This window comes from Nipponia nippon, unplaced genomic scaffold, assembly GCF_047370975.1.
Source record: "Nipponia nippon isolate SJK-2023a ecotype South Korea unplaced genomic scaffold, ASM4737097v1 scaffold_5, whole genome shotgun sequence".
Taxonomy (NCBI): domain Eukaryota; kingdom Metazoa; phylum Chordata; class Aves; order Pelecaniformes; family Threskiornithidae; genus Nipponia; species Nipponia nippon.
Genome location: NW_028262369.1, coordinates 93,123,935 through 93,143,960, shown reverse-complemented (window position 1 = coordinate 93,143,960; position 20,026 = coordinate 93,123,935). Strand labels below are relative to the sequence as shown.

General features: G+C 38.1%; 1 protein-coding gene across 1 annotated transcript; it reads left to right on the top strand.

Moving 5' to 3' along the window:
* Positions 1–3,328: 3,328 nt before the first annotated feature.
* MAP3K19 (mitogen-activated protein kinase kinase kinase 19) lies at positions 3,329–14,423 on the top strand. Its single transcript, XM_087733200.1, has 8 exons — positions 3,329–3,368; positions 3,920–4,004; positions 4,827–5,068; positions 5,729–5,772; positions 8,031–10,484; positions 11,706–11,858; positions 12,073–12,770; positions 14,314–14,423. Exons 1-8 carry the CDS (start codon positions 3,329–3,331, stop codon positions 14,378–14,380), a joined length of 3,783 nt encoding a protein of 1,260 aa, XP_087589326.1. The 3' UTR covers positions 14,381–14,423.
* The last annotated feature ends 5,603 nt before the right edge of the window (positions 14,424–20,026 follow it).

Genomic DNA, 20,026 nt, shown 5'->3' with positions numbered 1-20,026 from the left:
TAGCTCCTTTTCTGCAGCTATTGCTGATTAGTTGTGGGAAGGGTTCATTACAGTCTTCTAATTAAGGGTAAAGCCTAATAAAAGCATTTTTGTCTGGGAGAAACAATGTTTGGGAACAGCTTGTGTCCAGGGACTTCAGTAATGCCTTCGAGATGATACAGCATAGGGGGTCATAGCCATATGAAACAACATTAAAACTTAAAATCACAATGGTGGCATTTCCAATTAAAATTGTGGGGAGGGGGTTAATCTATTTCAATCTTTTCCGTGTTTTTCAGCTTTAATTTTTTTACCAAAACATACCATTTTCTTCAGAAAGAAACACCGTTTAGATGTTTCTAACAGCTTTAGATGTTTCTAACAGCTACAGTTAGGAATACAGGTACAGTAGATAGAAAGTTTTAAATGAACAGTATAATTAGTTCAAAATACATACTGTGTTTTATTTCTGAAAACAATCTCAAAAATTAACATGCCCCACTGAATTAATATCTTGAAAAACTTTACACGTTCAGATAATTAGCATGTTTTCTTTCTATGTTAAAAAAGATTTATAGAGCTTAGATAGCTTTGTAAGGTGATGCAAGCACCCGTGCTAGGTGTGAGAAAAGAATCTACGTATTCTGCTTCACAGGTGTGTGCTTTAAGATCTGAACTGTTGTGAAATCGCAGTCCCACTGAAGTCAGTCATGGGGCTACCGGATGTCTGAGTTTCCCCAAGCATGTTCTCTTCTGCGAGAACTGTAATATTAAATTTCACTGCAACTAAACTACTTTCATACAACCTGCCTTGTAGACTATGACTTTGCTGTCAGTTTGGACAAGCAGCTAGCTGTCTACCGTTAGTTCTGCATACAATTGTTAACATAAGGTATAGAAAATAAATGTACAAAAAGAGAAGATACTTGCTGTTTTAATTTCCTGAGAGCAGCTTTTTCAAATGCTTTTTGTTTGACTTTGCTGTTGTTGGCTTGTAGATCTCCTTGAAAATCCTATTATGTTAAACTGAAAATACAAGGCACGAATACTCAAAGTGAACATTATTCTTACTTCTGTTTCTGCCTGAATTTAGAAATACTGTAAAAGCGTAACTTTGAATATGCAAGTGATTATTTATGGATTAATTAATCTCTATATGGAATGATTCAAGGTTAGAAAACTGATCTCTAAAGATATCAAAGCATTATTTGGGAATCCTGATGGAAATCTCTTTTAAGCCTCTCAAATAGGTGTAGAGAGCTCGTATATCCTCATAGAAGGCCAGCAGTCTACAGTGCCAGACTACAGAGGGTACACGGATAGCTCTCTTATCCATTTCCTTGAGCTACTGTTACGTCTCTCAACAACCAGGAGTTAAAATATCAAATGTTTGTGATACCAATTTAATGTAAGCTTTAAGGTGTTTTGGTTTTATAAATGTAGTACAATTTGAGTAATCAATTTCTCTAAACATACAGAGGTACAAAGATGCTCGCAGAAAGGTACACTGATGGTTGAGATACTGCTTTTGACAATGCGATAGTTTTAAGTGAGAAACAAATGTTTACTTCTAATACATTAATAGGCTAACTCTGTCTCAGCTAATGACTCTTGGTTATATCAAATTCAGTCAGGTGCCTGGCACAGGTCACAGAAATTCAGTGGCAACAAAAAAGGCAATAATATAATGGCTAGTTATTTTGTATAATGTGTACAATTTTTACGTAAAAAACCATTCGTAAATACTCAGAGATAATACGTTGCCGTTCATGTATTTATGAATTTATAATAGTTCTTAGATAAGAGTGAAATTTATACCTTGTTGATATCAGTGAGATTTTTCTTAATGTTTTCAGTCAAATCAGTCTGGATGCACTGGCTCTGTAAAGAAAAATGCCCAGCTAAGTTTTGAACATGTGTTTAAAACTAGACTGTTTGTATTATGGGATAATTACTCCTAAAGACACTTAAAAATTATTTACATAGTAAATTACATAGAATCGTAGAATTGTTAAGGTCGGAAAAGACCCTTAAGATCATCGAGTCCAACCGTTAACCTAGCACTGCCAAGTCCAACACTAAACCATGTCCTCAAGCACCACATCTACCCATCTTTTAAATACCTCCTGGGATGGAGACTCAACCACTTCCCTGAGCAGCCTGTGCCAGTGCCTCACTGCCCTTTCAGTGAAGTTTTTCCTAATATCCAACCTAAACTTCCCTTGGCGCAGCTTGAGGCTGCTTCCTCTCGTCCTATCACTCGTTAACTAGGGAGAAGAGACTGACCCCCACCTGGCTCCAGCCTCCTTTCAGGTAGTTGTAGAGAGCGATAAGGTCTCCCCTCAGCCTCCTCTTCTCCAAGCTAAACAACCCCAGCTCCCTCAGCCGCTCCTCATAAGACTTGTGCTCCAGACCCTTCACCGGCTTCGTTGCCCTCCTCTGGCCATGCTCCAGCACCTCCATGTCCTTCTTGTAGTGAGGGGCCCAACACTGAACACAGGACTCGAGGTGCGGCCTCACCAGTGCCCAGTACAGGGGCACTGTCAACTCCCTGGTCCTGCTGGCCACACTATTCCTGACACAAGCCAGGATGCCATTGGCCCTCTTGGCCACCTGGGCACACTGCTGACTCATGTTCAGGCAGCTGTCAACCAACACCCCCAGGTCCTTTTCCCCCAGGCAGCTCTCCAGCCACTCCTCCCCAAGCCTGTAGCATTGCATGGGGTTGTTGGGACCCAAGTGCAGGACCTGGCACTGAGCCTTGTTGAACCTCATACAGTTACTCAATCTCACACATATTTCTCTGAAATTTGTAGAAAGATTCTAGTTGACTTCATGTTTCTTTGGAATAAGCTATCAAAAAGATTTGTTGAGGCTGCAGTGTACAGGCTATTCTGTGCTCAGAAATTTTTGGACATTGAACCTCTTTTGCTGAGAGACTGTTTTGATCAAGTAGACAAAGATAAACGTTTAATTCAGATTTGGTTTCTCAGTAATATGTTAAAAATGCAATTATCTCCCAGATGTGAAGTGTTGACTTTCTGGTCCAACAGTGAGGATGATATCAGCAAAATAATACTTACAGCTGTGTGTTATGCATATGTTGAATTTTTAGCAACAAAAACTGTGTCTGGACTGTTTGGTTCTGTGTATTCGCAGGACAGGGCATTGGATGTTAAGTTAAATTATAATATTTTTAATAATTTCAAGTACTTTTAAAAAGTTGCTTTTGTCTTACTTGTGGCTCTGAGATAATGAAACATAAAGTACTGATTTGTACATGTGAAATGGAAATCAATTAATGAAACATTTTTTCAGGTTTCAAGACCTTAAAACATCTAAGGACAGTATGTCTGATGAACAACAAAAGAAGAGGAGAAGCAAAGAAGGTAGTCTAACCAAAGTTTATACATATAAAGTGTAATGTGGGATCTGAAGAAGAAAAAGGACAAAGTTAACTTGAAATCTGGCCACTTGTCCAAAAGCAAGCACAAAAAAAGTTGAAATCAAACTCAGAGTTATTTTCCACCTTTGAAAAGCCCTGAAATTTGTTTTATTATTAATAGCTTTCCTATTTTTAAATGCTCTACTTTTGTAGGGTTTCTATTGATATTTTTCTTATATTTCTGTTCTACTGAAATAGGAGCTGTAATTGGAATTTTTTAAGATGTTCTTTGCTTTTATAGTACGTTGAATTAATATAATTACCTAAATAACTAAAAATAATTCAGATTTATGCATTCACATTTCCAAAAATTATAACAGAAAGTATGTATAGGTATCTTAGTCAAACGAAACGTGCTCTTTTTTTTTTTTTTTCCTGATAGTTACTTCCTGTATTTCTTTATAATAATATTTTAATGGCCAAAAATAACTCTGCTTTGTATTACTGGTCAGTGAATTATACTGCTTTTATGCAAATCCTAATGTATTGTTGCAGGTTGTGGAAGTGTTGTTGCTCTTCAGAATGCAGATAAGATCACGAAAGAAATGCATCAGTCGTACAAAGGTCTAGGAAGAAACAGGTAAGTAGTATTAATATTTAATTTGCAGTTGGGTATGCAGAAATGGAGACAAAGTAGGTAGTAGTCTATGAGTAAGAAAAGATTTCCTTAGCGCCAGATTGTTATATTCAGCTATATATATGTTGTGTAGTGTTTCCATCTTCTCAGCATCAATTATTGGCCATTGCTGGAGGCAGGATATTGCACTAGATGAACACATTATTTGGTACAGTATGAAAAAACATACAGCATATAGTTTTACATCAGCATTTGACTTAAAAAGAGACAATTATCTTGCATACAGCTTTAAGATTAATTTAGATTATATTTTTGTACCTCTTTTCAGTCACACTATTTATCTTTTTCCATAGTTGGATTTTCCATTCTTCAGAAACCAGGTGGCAGAAATCTGAGGCTTGTCCACACAGCCTCTATTCTTTCAGGCAGGCCGTAGCATATTTGATAAATAACAAAGGCACATCTGGTCTTTAGAATTCTTCTGACACCCTTTCCTGATGATTCATAAAAAATACATACTGGAAGCAAACAGTTTTTGTCAAGAAAGGGAAGGTGGGCAATATGTTTTTCCATTCCTATTGTTGCTTGGTTTACATTGTTTGTCATTCATTCTTGCTTGTACTCAGTGTCTGGCATTGTAGTCAGATGCTGCCAGGGAGGGCCACAACTTCCCAGGTGGATCAAGAACGAAAACATACTTTGGCATTCTTGGATCTTACAGACTTCTTGTTCACATTATTCTCCAGTCATGTGATTATTTGAACTGAGTAGGCTCCTTCCACTTATTTTCACACTGTATTTTGTTTTTTTGTTTTTGCCTTTTAGCCAAATAGCACCAACACCCAGACCATGGCCAGATCAACAAGCGGTATGTTTTCCAAGTAAAAATCAGTTAGCATTACAGATGAGACGTCACACTTCTTTACCTTTCTTCCTGAAGAAAGAGAATGGAGGGCGTGGCTTTGACTTCAGCTTTCTGCTATGGGCTTCGCACCCAGAATCCAGCATTTCAAAATCATTTATGGATTTAGATGCTTGTCAGATAATAAAAGCACAAATACAACAAAGTAAGTTCAATTTAAAAGTCACAATTTTTAAATAAAGTTCTATATTCCTATTAAATTAGATGGCAAAGCCTTAGAAGTCCTTTTTCTTTAAACTTTAAGTTGTCTTTATGTCTGTTTGTCTTCTTCACATAAAGTAGACTTCAGCCATGTTGACCCTTTTCTTTAATTATATGTGTGTGTGTATTTGCAGAATGAAGGAAATAAAGTGAAGCAATGACAGACTTCACCATTCCGGTTACTCTGTATAATGAAACTGAGCCCACAATGTAAAGTGTGATTCTCTGTAGCAGGAGTGGGGCCATGATGGCATCTCTTTCACTTTTTTCCTCGTACTGGCAATATTAATTAGCCACATATTGAAGTTAGCAAACATCTGAAATTGAGGAGAAATATTTGCTTAAATTATTAGAATCAAAGTATTTTAAAATTATCATATTTTATACTTTTCTATAGAAAATGGAATTGTAAAGTTCAGTATCACAATTAAGTTTCAACTTAACAACTTTTTCCTGCATAGCAGATTTATAGCATAGTCCTGCAAGCACACATCAGACAGATTCTTTGTCCGCAGAACACTGCAGTTTGAAATGAATGTATAAATGAAAATTGTGGTCTGTTTAAGAATACCAAATTAACATTTCATTTGTTTTGGTTTTTAAGGGTTAAATATAACAATGCGAAAAACCAAGAACAAGAGATCTGAGGTAAGGTGGTATTATGTATAAAACTGAACACCGGTAAAAGTAGTATATGCTTTCAAAACTTTAAAAATAGCAATACAGAAAAAGTGTACATAGTTTGCTCTGCTTAATCTTCATTTTTTTGGATGAACATGAAGTATTTTTACTTTTTTTTTATTATATGTATTCATGTGTCTGTGTCAGCAAATCTTCAGATGTATATCAACAATTTGTCAGTAAGGTGTTACATCAGGGATTTTGGGGGTAAAGGGTCGGAAGTTCAAAAAGATATAAAACTTTAAAATAGAAATATGTAAGTTAATTTAAAGTATGCACGTCCTATATGTTAAACATGTTAGATGTCTAGTTTTGCCAAATTCAAAAAACCAAACCATTTTCTTCTATTGAGTGGTAATTAAAATTGAAGCCGAATTGAAGAACAGTCTTGATATTAGATGATTGCTGAAATTTATTGTGTTAGCTGACAAAAAACAAGGTCTTAGGATTAAACATATTTGAGATGAAATTTTGTGATAAGTGTAAATAGGATTCCTGGCAAAACTTTTGTACTTACAAACAAGCTAGCAATTTTACATGTATCAGTGCTGCACACTACGTGAGCCTTAAAAGTTACAAAAGATCAAATATACTGTATTTAGAAAAAAGAGAATTTGGTCTTTGTGGATATTAATCAATAGCCCTTTGTACAAAAGACTTGACTCATTGAGTTAGCTGTATACTTTAGTGAACCCTCTACAGAGTGCAACAGTGTTCACAGGAAAAAAAGGAAAGAAAAGTATAGAAGTAATAGCAAGAGTTCTGACAGAAGATCATAAAAAGGGCTATGGAAAAAATATTTCAAATGGAGGGAAATGTTTAAGAAAAATAATTTAGGTGACCTCAATTTATACTAAATAAAGTGATTTAGTACGGCTTTATTTCACGTCTTAGGCTCTGATGATTTCTAGGGGCATATCATTTGGGATAAACTGAGCATTCATATTAAAGCCATGAAGACTGGACAAAGCCTTCAGAACTGTAAATTTCAAAACAGCACACGTTGCTTTTCCTGGCACATTCAAACCTCAGTTTGCCCTTGGAATGCAAACAAAAATTTCCTGCAGATTGCAAACTGATGTTGAATATAGACATGCAAATGAGTACTCAGAGCATATGACTGTGTGATTATTTCTATTGCATTCATTTGCATAAAAATATACAGTATATTCAAGCTTATTTTTTCTCCATTTCCTATAAAATAAAGACTAGAAATATTATTTTCAGAAAATTATTCTCACTATTCATCTGAATAATCACAACAAAAAGTACTGAAATTCTCAGATCTGTTCTCTTTCGAAGATATAGGGTACCTTTCAACTAATGGGATAAGAAGAGAAGGAAGAAGGGAGGAATAATAAAATACATCCCCCATACAACAGATTTCTGTGTCGGCTGCCATATAAAAATGGCCTTTGGGTAGCTACCCGTTTAACTTCACTGAAAGTGAAGTGCAGACTATGCTATCTTCCAATGTACTTAAAACTCTGTGAGCTAAATCTGTGGCCCATATGACACGGTTTACGGAATTTTATAAGACTACACTAAATACATGGAAGGTCTATACGTTTAGATTTATAATAATGTCTTTTAAAACCTATAAATAATTTGTAAGAATTGTTTTCTCCATGGATGAAATAGCATTCTTTTATAATAGTCTAGCTTTTGCTTTTTAAAAATTGCTTACATGAGATCTAGTTCCCCTAGGAATATAATTACTGGTGTCAGCACACTTTGGAGGATTGCATAAAAAGACTTTAAATATCAGCGTAAGAGTGGTGCTCTCATTCAGTGAAAGTGCACAGCAAGAAGAAAAACGTAGCTAATACCTGACAAGATGTTTTGTATATGTGGACAAAGCTTATTACTTTTAAATCATGGAGAATGACTTGTGCCTTATAACAAAGGATCCCACTTTCTGTGCTATGAAATACTTAGAAATAATTCTGGGTGTGAGAAAATTCATGTATGGATGTGAGAAAATTCATGTATTTTTTCAGGGTTTTGGTATTACGTAGAATCATAGAATCGTTTAGGTTGGAAAAGACCTTTAAGATCATCAAGTCCAACCGTTAATTACACTTCATATTAGGTTATATATGGGAATATATAAAAGAATAATCCTTTTCTGATTTTCTTTCCTTAGTCTACTTGGTTCTTAGTGATTAGATTTTATCTCTATCTGTTGTGTAGCACATTATTAATGGTTTTTATGGAAATTACAGTTTCATTTGCCACCAGTGACATTTCAGCCTGTAAGAACAATTTGTCTTGCTCCTCTAGAGGATAATACTGACAATGAAAGCACCAACATCAGAAATATTTTGGATATTATGAACTCTATTCCTCAGCCTATAAAAGCAGTTACCAAATTTTATCAGTATCAGTCAGACAATTTATTAAAAAGGCACACTGAAAAGTCATCAGACCTGATTGTGGCTACTATTTCTGATAAGTTCACTCCAGTGAAAGACCTGTACTACTTCAGCATGAGTAACTATTATAAGTACCCTAGCAACAAGAAAGAAGAAATTCAAAACAATTTAAAATGGAGGGAAGCTGATGGAGCTACCAATACTGAAAAGAATGACCAGATCAAGTACCAGTGTTCAGTGGCTTGTAAGAACATAGATCTCACAACCCAAGCCGGTTTCTATGATGATAGTCATCCCTACTTCAGCTCCAGTAATGCTCTGATAAACTGTGGAATATTTACACCATTTACAGTGTCAAGCAACAGAGATGCCTTGAGAGCTGGCAATAAGGAAAAAAGAGCAGAGAATTCCTGTAGAACTGGTCTAGAAGAAGGAAATGCTACAGAGGTGATACTGGATTATAGAGCACATGAAGATGCTGAGAGTGTGAACTTTGTGTTTAACAATCATGAGTTAGATTCTTCCTGTAAAAATGAAGTGATAGAGCCCTACCATGCCTTAGAAGATAATTCTGTAGCCACAGTAATTCCCAGAGTAGATGTGCAAGATCCTTCTGGAAAACAGACAGAAACTAATGTTTGCCTCTCTGAATCTGAAATGGAAAAAGCAGGAATGTCAGAAGCAACTTCAAAAGACCGAAGTGAGGTTGTACCTGTTGTTCATGTTACAGTCTCTGAACAAGAACCAGCTACGGAACCACACATTGCTAAACAACCTGCCACAAAAAAGAGTGTCATCCGTAGCCTGCATCCTCATGTTACTCAGAGCTTCAACATTCTTGCTCGCAAAGAAAAAGACAAAAGTAAAATAAAGATGAAGAGAAATAAATATTCATCAAAATCTAAAATGAGTAGCAAGATAAAGGTATCTGAGGACTTAATTGTTTCTGATGAGATTTCCACAAAATGTAATGCCAAGAGTCAGATTTTTCCGTCTTTGGAAGTGCCACAAGTGGAATCTGAGATTTCCCTGAAGTGTCAAAAAAAGACCCCTCCAGCAGACAAAAACCATTTTGTTCAGAGTGTTAAGAAACTTAAAAAGCAAAATTTCTCCTGCAGTTGCAAAAATTCAGTTATCTTAAAGAAACCTGTTACTCCACGTTCTCTACCACATGCACAGTCTGCTTCAGATTTTGTAGATCTGAAATACAGTGACATGTTCAAGAAAATAAATTCAAATGACGAAGGCCCAGGTATTTATGAAATGTTTGGAACTGCTGTCTATTCCCACATGCGTGAGCTTGACCAACGTGAGAACAGTTTTTATAGAGATGTTTGTTCTGCTCCATCTGGGAGATGCACTGCTAGCACCTGCAGATCTACCTGCAGTAAAGGGAGAGAGAGCAGCCGAGTAAGAAATACTCAAAAGAGAACATATTCTAAGCCAAAAAAGACCATACCTGGCACCAAACAAAAGCAGAAAGCTTTAATTCCAAAGGACAGAAGTACCGAGTTGGGTGACAGCAACACAGAGCAAGATAATGTAATAACTGCTGATTCAGATTGTCAGATAAACACTTCAAGGAGCATGCCGTTGTTTCATGAAGACACAGGTCATCAGCTTACATTTTTAGAAGAGCTTTCACAATCAACTAAGCAAAATAAATTTTTTTCAAATTCAAACTTATCAACTATTAAAGAAGTTTCTTCGGAGCAGTCTTTAGACAGTCAGGATATATCCAACCATCAGAGAGCTGCTACCGGTAGCCAGAATCTTCTTCAGTTCAGTGATAAAGACTACACAGAATGTGTTGCTCTAAGTAGCAGTCTACTAACAACAGACCAGAACATTTGTGTACCCCAGTGCAGGGTGGGTATGGATAGCAACAAAGGCCTGGAATCAGACCAGGCCTCCTTCAAGTCTGTAAATAAATGTGAAGCATTGCCCTTTTCAGACAGACTGGAGTGTCAGTCTCCTACAAAAAAATTAAATCACAGTTGGCCATACACACCTCAAAACAGTGGTTTGGCAAATGAATTGACTCAGCCTTCAGTGATTCAGACAAAAAATGTTACAAGCCCCAGCCTCCAGACAAATCAAAACATTTTGTCCTGGGCAGATAATAAGGATGTGACTGATGAGTTGCTTTGTTGTCTGGCCGAAGAATTGCTAATGTTTGAAGAAAAAGACATCAACACTTCAAGAACAAAAAATACAGGTTCTAAAATGCAAAATACACATACTAAAGAAGAAGAAAATAGGATGAATGGAGATGGAGCAATAGCAAATAGTGCTCTAGAGAAGGTAAAAGTAATTTCTTGTAACTTGCTAGCTCGTTTGAGTGATGCTTCAACACAAGTTTGGATGAAAGATAGAAAATATGTGCTCATTAATGATCGAGTCTCTTTTCTGATCCTTCCAGTGCTCAGTTGAGGATACCCATGTTAGAGGCTGCAGGTCAGGACACAAGCCAGATCTTACTAAGGCATGACAGGAATAGCTATCAAGTCTTATATGATGGGTCAAGATAAACTGGGAAATTGTAGTGAATAAAAAGGAGAAGCTATTTTAACTGAAGAGCATGTATAAAAAGGTGCTGGGGCAAGGCAAAAGCTCTTCAGATCTTGACACCTAAGGAATATGAAAAGACACTACAAATGGTTCTTGTAAAGCCAAACGGGCAATTTTCTGGAATCTTTGAGAGCAACCAGAAACTTTTCTAGGTATGAGCTACAAGTATTGGCTTATCAGATAGACTTAAGGCTGTTTAATTAATGTTTAATCGCAACTTCAAGCTCAGAAGGCTTAGATTCTGCCCCCCAACTCGGTTAAGAACCTACACCTACTAAGGTGCTTATCTACCACTACTGCTTCTCCTTGGCCCTGTTACCTTTTTGTCTATTTAAATTCCAAATTTATAAGGGAATTTCTTGCACTACATGTTGATACACTTCCTTATGCTTCTGCAGACACAGGTGCCAATTATACCTCCATTCTCACTTCTCCTAGGGAGATCCATGACTAGATGGAGTAATTATTCCCATCTTTCTGAAGAAGTCTCTTCTTCCTGTGAAGTCACGTCCAAATTGTTTTCATCAGACTTGGGTCACATATGTTACCTAGAGCAAGGCAATAGTCATATTCACCCTTCAGCTTAGCAAACTGTACCTACCTGACAGAAAAAGAAGTATATTATGCACATGTATATCCTGCTATTTTAAGTGTTCCTTCTGTCTGTCTTCCTGTCAATGGAAAAAGATGGCATGCTATAATCTTTTGGTTATGCACTACTGTGATGTATACTTGAAAATATTTATGTAGTCTTACTTAGTATAGCAATTGTATTGATGAGCTGGGCAATAAATATATATATATATATATATATATATATATATATATATATATATATATATATATAAAAGAGTCATGCCAGGTAAAAATTACTTCTTATAAAAAATGTAAGGATAATAGGAAGCCTTTCTTTTCCTCCCTGCTTTCTCCCCACACTGACCATCATCTTTCCAGCAGAGTTACAGTAAAGCCTTTTTGGCATCAAATGAAGAAAGCGACCTGCTAAACTTTGAGGAATCAACTAAATTACCAGGAAGCAGTTTAACTAACAAAGATCCTATCATGTGGACGAGAGGTGAAGTCCTTGGAAAGGGAGCCTATGGCACGGTAAGTTAACGTCTGAAAATATCAAGAGATGCGCTGGTTGTCTTTGAGATACATCTTACCGTATGACTGACTGTTGTCCTATTCAACAAGGAACAAATATTTTGGATTAAACGATGAGACATGAAATATGACGAACACAAAGATACTATTTAAAATAAGTAAATATTCAGTTTTATTTCACGTTTCATTGTAATAAATGCTAGTTTCATTGTAGGTATACTGCGGTCTGACAAGCCAGGGGCAATTAATAGCTGTAAAACAGGTTGTTTTGGATACGTCAGATCAACTCACTACAGAAAAGGAGTATCAGAAGTTGCATGAGGAAGTTGATCTTTTGAAGACATTGAAGCACGTCAATATTGTAACTTATTTAGGAACTTGTCTGGAAGACAACATTTTAAGCATTTTCATGGAGTTTGTTCCTGGCGGCTCAATTTCTAGTATTATTAATCGTTTTGGTCCATTGCCAGAAATTGTCCTTTGTAAATATACAAAACAAATTCTACAAGGGGTTGCATATTTACATGACAATTGTGTGGTACACAGAGATATCAAAGGCAATAATGTTATGCTGATGCCAAACGGTATAGTAAAGCTCATTGACTTTGGCTGTGCCAGGCGTTTAGCTTGGGTAAGCCTCAGTGGCACACACAGCGAGATGCTCAAGTCTGTGCACGGGACTCCATACTGGATGGCACCAGAAGTTATAAATGAATCTGGATATGGAAGAAAATCAGACATCTGGAGCGTTGGCTGCACTGTGTTTGAGATGGCAACAGGAAAACCGCCACTGGCTTCCATGGATAGGATAGCAGCCATGTTCTATATTGGGGCCCACAGAGGACTGATGCCTTCCCTACCTGATCGGTTCTCCGGCACTGCAGTGGATTTTGTGCATGCATGCTTAACCAGGTATGTAGATTTTTAACTGAAAAATGGAAGGAAAAATGCAGATAGTTTCTTTGTAGAAATTGTTGATGGGAGCTTAGGTTATGTCTTATGTGGTATATGTGACTGTGCGGGAAAACCGTGTTGTAAATGCATAGGTTTTTTGACATTTCAGGAAAGCCTTTAAATAATAGTATACATAAAAGAGGTTTACTCTCGATGATGGTACAAAAAACCCCTCACAAATTCTCTTTTTGTAGGCCTTATAATTTACATTCACTGTAATTTTCATGCAGAAACATGGCACCACTGAGTTTTAGACAAAATGTTTGAGATATTTCGTTGATGTGCCTTGCTGTTCCAGTATCCCTTTGGATAGTCCAGCCTGTGTCGGGCAAGTTGTTTTGAGGACGATACTCTAAATGAAAGAGTTTTCACTTAATTCATATCTTCTGCAGTAGAAAAATCTGTTATCACTGCCAGTCCAGGAAATACATACTTATTTGAAACATAAAGTTCTCTCTACTGAAAAAAAAAACCCACTAGCATTCACCCATTATAAGAATTTTTTTTGTAGTGTTTGTTTTAAGTATCAGCTTTGTCCTAGATGTTTAATTGGACTATTAATTTAAAGAGCTAAGTTCCGGACCACTACAGGTAGTCTTTATAGAATTAATAGCAGCCTTTTACATATCTCTAAAGACCAGATTAGAGTGCTAGAGAGAAGCATGTTATTTAGTGGGTACGGCAGTGGTCTTAGAGGCAGGAAGCCTGGTTTCTAGTCCCTGGAGTAGAATTGGTATGGTGTGGTTACGGTTCCTGTGGACCATAGAACAGTAACCAGAAAAACTGTGGGCTGTATATAGAGACATCATATATACTTTGTTTAAAAGGTAGAAGGAATTGCTAGGTGGGAAGAAACATACAGATATAAAGCATTTTTAATAAAGTATTTACCTTTTCAAAAGTCAGGATGCACCTGTGGTGGCAATGTTCTAATGTATGATCTCACCGTGTCCTAAATATAAATGCCTCCCTCATCCCATCTTCCCCATTAGTTTATTATTTAAGAAATCCGTGTCCTTTACTCCTTTCCCTGTTTTTTTTTTTTTTCTCCAAATTGGGGGCTGAAAAAGCCCAAAGCCCTTGGCTTTAGCAAGCTGATATTGTAATTCCAATACTGTAATTCCAAATGGGCTCCTCGACATGAATGCCGCTGATTGGAGATATCACAACATCCTGATTGACTCAGGATCAAACAAATAATTGTCACCTCCTTAAATACTTTTTTGGTGCACCTGAAACAGCCACATTAGCAGAATTATTACAAGTTTTGGAAGGAATTTAGAGGAACAAAGAATGATTTCTGTAATAAAAAAAATATAATTAATAAATTCCAACAGTTTCTTCTCATAAATCCTGCTTTCTTTTCTACCAGCTCTATAAAATTAGTAATGACTGGAGAAATGAGGAAAAAAAAGGCTGTTTGCATTTAGATTTTACAAATAATTGCATCACAGGCATGCATATTCATTTTATGTACTGATTTTTCAAACCCTCAATGCAGAGATCAACACGAACGCCCTTCTGCTCTGCAGTTGCTGGACCATCCCTTTGTGACAGGAAGACAGTGAATTTTTCAAAACTCTTGCCAAATGAATATACATTTTCCATATAAAAAATTTCTACTTGTGAAAAAAGATCAGAAGGAACCGGACTTAACAGTGACAGCAGAAATGACTAGAGAGCAATTGTGTACAAGGAGTCTATTATTAGACAGCAGTATGATTAAAGTCACATTTTTCTCAATGTCTGTGCTCACTGGAGTGGGCATTCCTTCACTGTGAACACAGGGCCATGTTTTGTTGCATCTGGAGAGACTTTAAGAGAAAAAACCACCCATCACCGCCACCAGTATGTGGCAGGCAAGGTAAGTTGGGATGCCAGTTTGTCTGTAAAAACCTATGGAACGCATGCTGTTGGCAGAAAGCATTGCAGGTGCCGAAAGCTCTGGGAAAGCGCTGCGGGAAGCTCTACTCAAACTTGTAGATGAGTCATTAAGTGTGCCTGTGATGATCCCATCGGAACCCCAAACCATAGAACTATATCAGCATAAAACGTACCAAAGCTCTTATTTAGCTAGATGGGCCCTTTAATTTTTAGCCGGTGAAAACAAAACCCTAGTTTTTGCATACATATATCAGTCCTCTGTTACTGAGGTACTGTATCACTATCAGATACTGTAGTGATAATGCTAAGAGATACTCAGGTGTACACATGTGCGTCTTTAGCAAGCTGACATCAAGATCCTTTCCTAGTCTGGCTAGAGTTATGAATCTAAACTCCGTGACTGTCTTTTCTCAATGTAGTAGTGCATTTTTTGGACAGTTTCAGGTCACGGAATGGTTGAGGTTGGGAGGGGCCCCTGGAGATGCTCTGGTCCGGTCCCACTGCTCAGAGCAGGGCTGACTGAAGCAGGTTGCTCAGGCCCGTGCCCCGTTGGCTTTGAGTATCCACAGCCTCTCCAGGCAACACGTTCCAGTGTTCAACCACCCTCGCAGTAAACATGTTTTTACGTTTCAACAGACGGTCTTGTGTGTCGAGTTGTGCCCGTTGCCTCATTGCCACCCTTGGATACAATTCCCCCAAACCCACTCTTTCATCCTGGAGTGGCCTATTTGCTGTGTTCAGGGTGATGTGTTGTAATTCTCACCCTTGTTTGCTGATACAGGGCAGCAAAAGCATAGAGGCGTTACCTTTCTCTTGTTTGCAAAGGCTGTAAAATGCCGTTTGAATCGCTAGACAGTCTACTGCTCTTTGTCAATATCCTTAATCTGAAATAGAACCGCAAATTTGATTCTGAAACTTGACCTGTTTTGAGAAACACTTGAGTGAGCACTATGTAATTAGATGACATGTAACAGTCTCCATCTGCACTGCAAAAATAATTTTTAGTTACTGTAACTAGCTACTACTAGCTGCACAAAAATAAATAAAATTGGAACATTGTTATATATTAATAAAACAAACAGGTATTAGTATTTAGACTGTCCTCTTTCTGGTAAGGCTTCTTCCCGAGTATTTTTCAAATGTAAAATTTCAGGGGAATGAGGCACTATAGAAACCAAAAATTGGTTTCACCGCATCGAAATGCAGTGACCCTTATGCCTTTGTGGGCACTTAGGCTCCGGGAAGAGGTGCAGTGAATCTCCGCCCTGCACCTGTAAGGGCTGAGCTCTCAAGAATTCAAGACCCTGACTTCAGTGCCAGCGGTAACATGAAAATTAGTGTTTTACAAAAAAGGAAAGAAGGAAGTTCTAAGTTCTGTGTAAAATCAACTTTCCCCAGAGCGCTAAACATTTTAGGTACTTAATAGCTTTCAAACTTTGTTTTATTCCATTAGCCTGACTTCCGAGAGTTGATCTAAACTTTATAAAAGCAGAGAGAAATCAGTACTTCTAGCAAAATTCTTTATTAATAGCTTCTGTAGGTATAATGTCACATAGCAATGACAGAACATTGTGCCAGCATTAAGAGAAAGCCTAACATCACAGTAATCTTCAACATTCAAACAGTAAACAGTCCCATTTTGAGGAATACCAGTTGGTCCTCGTGCCAAAAATCCATGGCAACTTGACGTTAAAGTACCTTGCAGAATAAAGGTAGGAGCCCTGGCATATCAGCTCAAGTGGGATGTGCACAATTCCACAATGTATATTAATTCTTCTCAGATTAAGGTCGTGTCTCCAGCAAAGCTGCAAAGTAAATATGAGTTTTATTTAGCATGAACTGAAACTGAGATGACTGTCATAAGCAGGGAAGAATGGGAATGCCCTAAGATATACAGTTAATTAAAAAAAAGTCAGAATTAGAAAACCCCCTCCTTACGCACGTGTCTTGTAAGCAAAACTAACATCTTTTAGTCCGAGTTCTAAAAAAAACCGTAACATCTTAAAGTCTGAGTTCTCCAATATTAAGGTTGTTAGTTATTTGCAGTTTAAATGTAATGTTTAATTACACTAAAATTAGTCTCCAACTTAACTTAAAGGTTTGTAAAACTTTAACCCGAGTTTTTAATCAAAATGTGAAAGCACATTGTTGCTTTTGTTTAACCAGACTTGGAGAATGAGGCGGTTGTTTAAGGCCAGCCACTTGCAACAAAGGTATTTCAGCTTCATGCTGCTGGAGACCAGGGGAGCTGTGATTGCACCCCAGCCCCGTGCTCAGCGCGGCTACCCCACGAAGTGTGGTGGCTTAGGGTGCCTTGGGTCGCTCGCTGAGTCCGGTCTAGGACACGGTCCATAAACAAGTCTAACTTTGCCTATTTCTTACTTGATGAGATCTTGATTTTCAGATCAAAAGCCAGATAATTCAGCTACCTGTAATAAGGTAGCTAATGTAATAAGGGGAAAGGGTGAGAAACCTTCAAAACCATCTTGGAAACCTTTATTTTCAATGAAAGTGACTCAATGAGGAGGGTCAGACTTGCTTAATTATTAATAGTGTTTGAGCAGGGCAAGCCTTACTGGTTTTATTAAAGAGTACAGTCTTCATTTCTAAAGCCAGCGAAGAGCCCGTCACAAAGCATGCAGGCTGCCAAGTAGTAGGTATGCCCGCTTTGCTGTGATGCCGAGTTTCCTCACGATTTGGAGCTTAAATTGGAGAACCTGGAAATACGCTGTCCCTTCATCATCGTAGGGGATGGCCAGTATTTCTTTTACACAGTAATATTTAAAGCTCTGAGCTATCGCTCAAATCTCAGGAGAAGGGAGGGTGCTTAGGCATGCCAACCCAGCTATTTTACACTGGTCTTGAAACTACAAACAGCAATACGATGTAAAAATTTGCATCTCAAAATACACGCATCAGCCTTTCTTCTCAAGGAAGCAAACATTGAGCCGAGAAAACCCAGTCTTTTGAGATTATTTGGGTTGAAAATGAGCACTTTTTCACAAAGTTGAGCAGGAACTGACACCATTTTCTACAACCCTCCTATCAAAACTCCGGTTCTCGCACCCAAGTAAAAAAGAACAGGCGCTCTCCCGAGGAAGGGCTGCCAGCGCGCAGGGCAGAGCGCCTTTTCTGCCCTGCTGTCTGCTTCCCATGGGGACCCGCACCACGAGGCAGCTTCAGAAAGTGAGTTTTACAGGTGGTGTCAAAGAACACAGCCTCTGAACCATGGTAAGAAAAGTGGTGTCATAAGGAGTGCAGGAACATAGAGGAATCGAACCCAAGTACCAACACTTTTAAGGTTAAAAATTTGATTTGGGTTTGCTACATCCACCCCAGGAGAAGCCCAAGAATCATTCCCAGTAGCAATGCGAGAGAACACTCCTGGCATTAATTATTTTTTTTAAGGTGTAAGGAGTTAAGCATTTCAGAGAAAGGAGGAATTAATTAGCTAGTTCAGTTTGGCATAACTTCCACCTCTTTTAAGACATTCAATTTTAGAGCTGATTATGGGAACGTGCGTTGACATCCCAGTTAAAGAAAGCAAATGACACGTTTGCTCAGTCCTCTTCACTGCAAAACAAAGATGGGGGACCTTCCCCCCTACAGTCTTGCAAAGCTCCCTGGGACACTCTTGTCCCCCACCCCCTCCCCACCACCCCCCACCGCAAAAAAAAAATAAAATAAAATAAAATAAAAAAATCAAGCCTGGCCAGCCACTATACAATAAAATTACAGGGTGCAGGCTCTCGGCCCCAGGGCAGAGTGAGGGAGCAGCCTAAGATGGCATAAAATTTCTAGAATTTGCTTTTCAGGTATCAAACACCTGATCGCCATAGGGTGAAGGAAGCAAAGGAAACACATTAGACTTCAGACTTTCAAGCACTCCACCATTTGATTGATTTGATGAAAACCAGCATGTTTTGCCGTTAACTGAAAAGGGATCTTCCTTGTGTTCACAAACGAAGCTGGAAAACTCAACATAGGAAAATGGGATAATTTCTGCACAAGAGAGGTGAGGTAGGGAATTTTATTGAAAATACTTTTTTTTTTTTTACAAGTTCTTAGAAATAAAGTCGTTTTTTCTAATCGCACACAAATGGCTGTACCTCAAAAATTCAACTATGCTACTATGAAACATTTATATTTACAGTTAGCGAAAAGAATATCCAGAACTGCCATTTTATGCAAATACCGAAGTACCAGATCACAGTGAGATACATGACTTCAGCACTCCCACCATTAGGAACAGATTAAGATTCAACATACGAAAGAATCTCGCTATTCTACAAACCTCCTATCTCACAAAAAGGGAAGATTTTTAATAGTGTTGTAGCAAGGTCTCCACTACAGCGTCAATTTACAAATTACGTAATGCAGGTACTCAAATCCATAACAAAAAAAATCTGTAACCAAAGTGATGAACAGAGCAATAGTGCTGTCTGTTAGCCGTTTATTGCATTGAGTCAGGCAGTCACTTGTGAGGCTGATGCCGATCCCGTTAATTTCCATTCCCCTCCGCCAGGCTGCAATTCACACCACTCGCTCCTTCGCAGTGGTTCCAGTTGGGGAAAGCACGTGGCGGGGCGTGCGTACCCTCTCCCTCCCTCTCAGCCCCCCCCATCACCACATTTACTGTAGCTGCAGACACAAAGACACATACAGTTTCACGTATTTACAACCGCACTGAAAACCAAACCCGATGAGTTTTACGGACATCCTTTACAGAGAACCCAAAACTCACCGTTTGGATCTCAATGCAGCAGAGCAACATTTTGTCCACGATATCTCACAATTGCCCAGAATCAAAATAGGAAATATTTCTTTTGAAACAGCACCTTAGGATGAAGACCTATGCTCTTTCCCAATTTACATCAGACAGGCACTAGTTACCACCCAGACACTTCAACTCCAAGTTATGACAGCGATCGCTATATTTACAGTACAATATATTGCTTATCCAGAGTGGCTGTATAAGATGCATTTCATGGCACAACGATTTAAACGGACACAAAAAGAAAGTACTGTAGTGCTTCAAAGAAAAATTAAGACAATTTACTGCTATTTCATCTGTCTGCCCACGCTACAGTTCAGGACAGCCTATAACGCGGATTACATTTGTTAAAAATCAGAGCCAAGAGTAGCGCCGAGGTGGAAAGGAAACGGGACTACAAAAGGATAGAAAAACATTCAACAATGCAGAAGTGCGTAACGGGAGTTACGTTCCGGATGTAGAAAAACCACCACGTCGGCAGGGGTAAGACAGATTTGGATTTCGTACACGGGCCGAGATTTAAGCTTAGGTTTAGCAGAAAAATGCCATCAGGTTT

What these genes read in the sequence shown, in the direction of transcription:
- MAP3K19 (XM_087733200.1), top strand. Translation starts at nt 3,329, where the DNA reads ATGTCTGATGAACAACAAAAGAAGAGGAGAAGCAAAGAAG. An exon ending in CCAAGAACAAGAGATCTGAG is followed by an intron (nt 5,773 to 8,030) that starts GTAAGGTGGTAT and finishes TGGAAATTACAG; the next exon opens with TTTCATTTGCCACCAGTGAC. An exon ending in GTGCATGCATGCTTAACCAG is followed by an intron (nt 12,771 to 14,313) that starts GTATGTAGATTT and finishes CCCTCAATGCAG; the next exon opens with AGATCAACACGAACGCCCTT.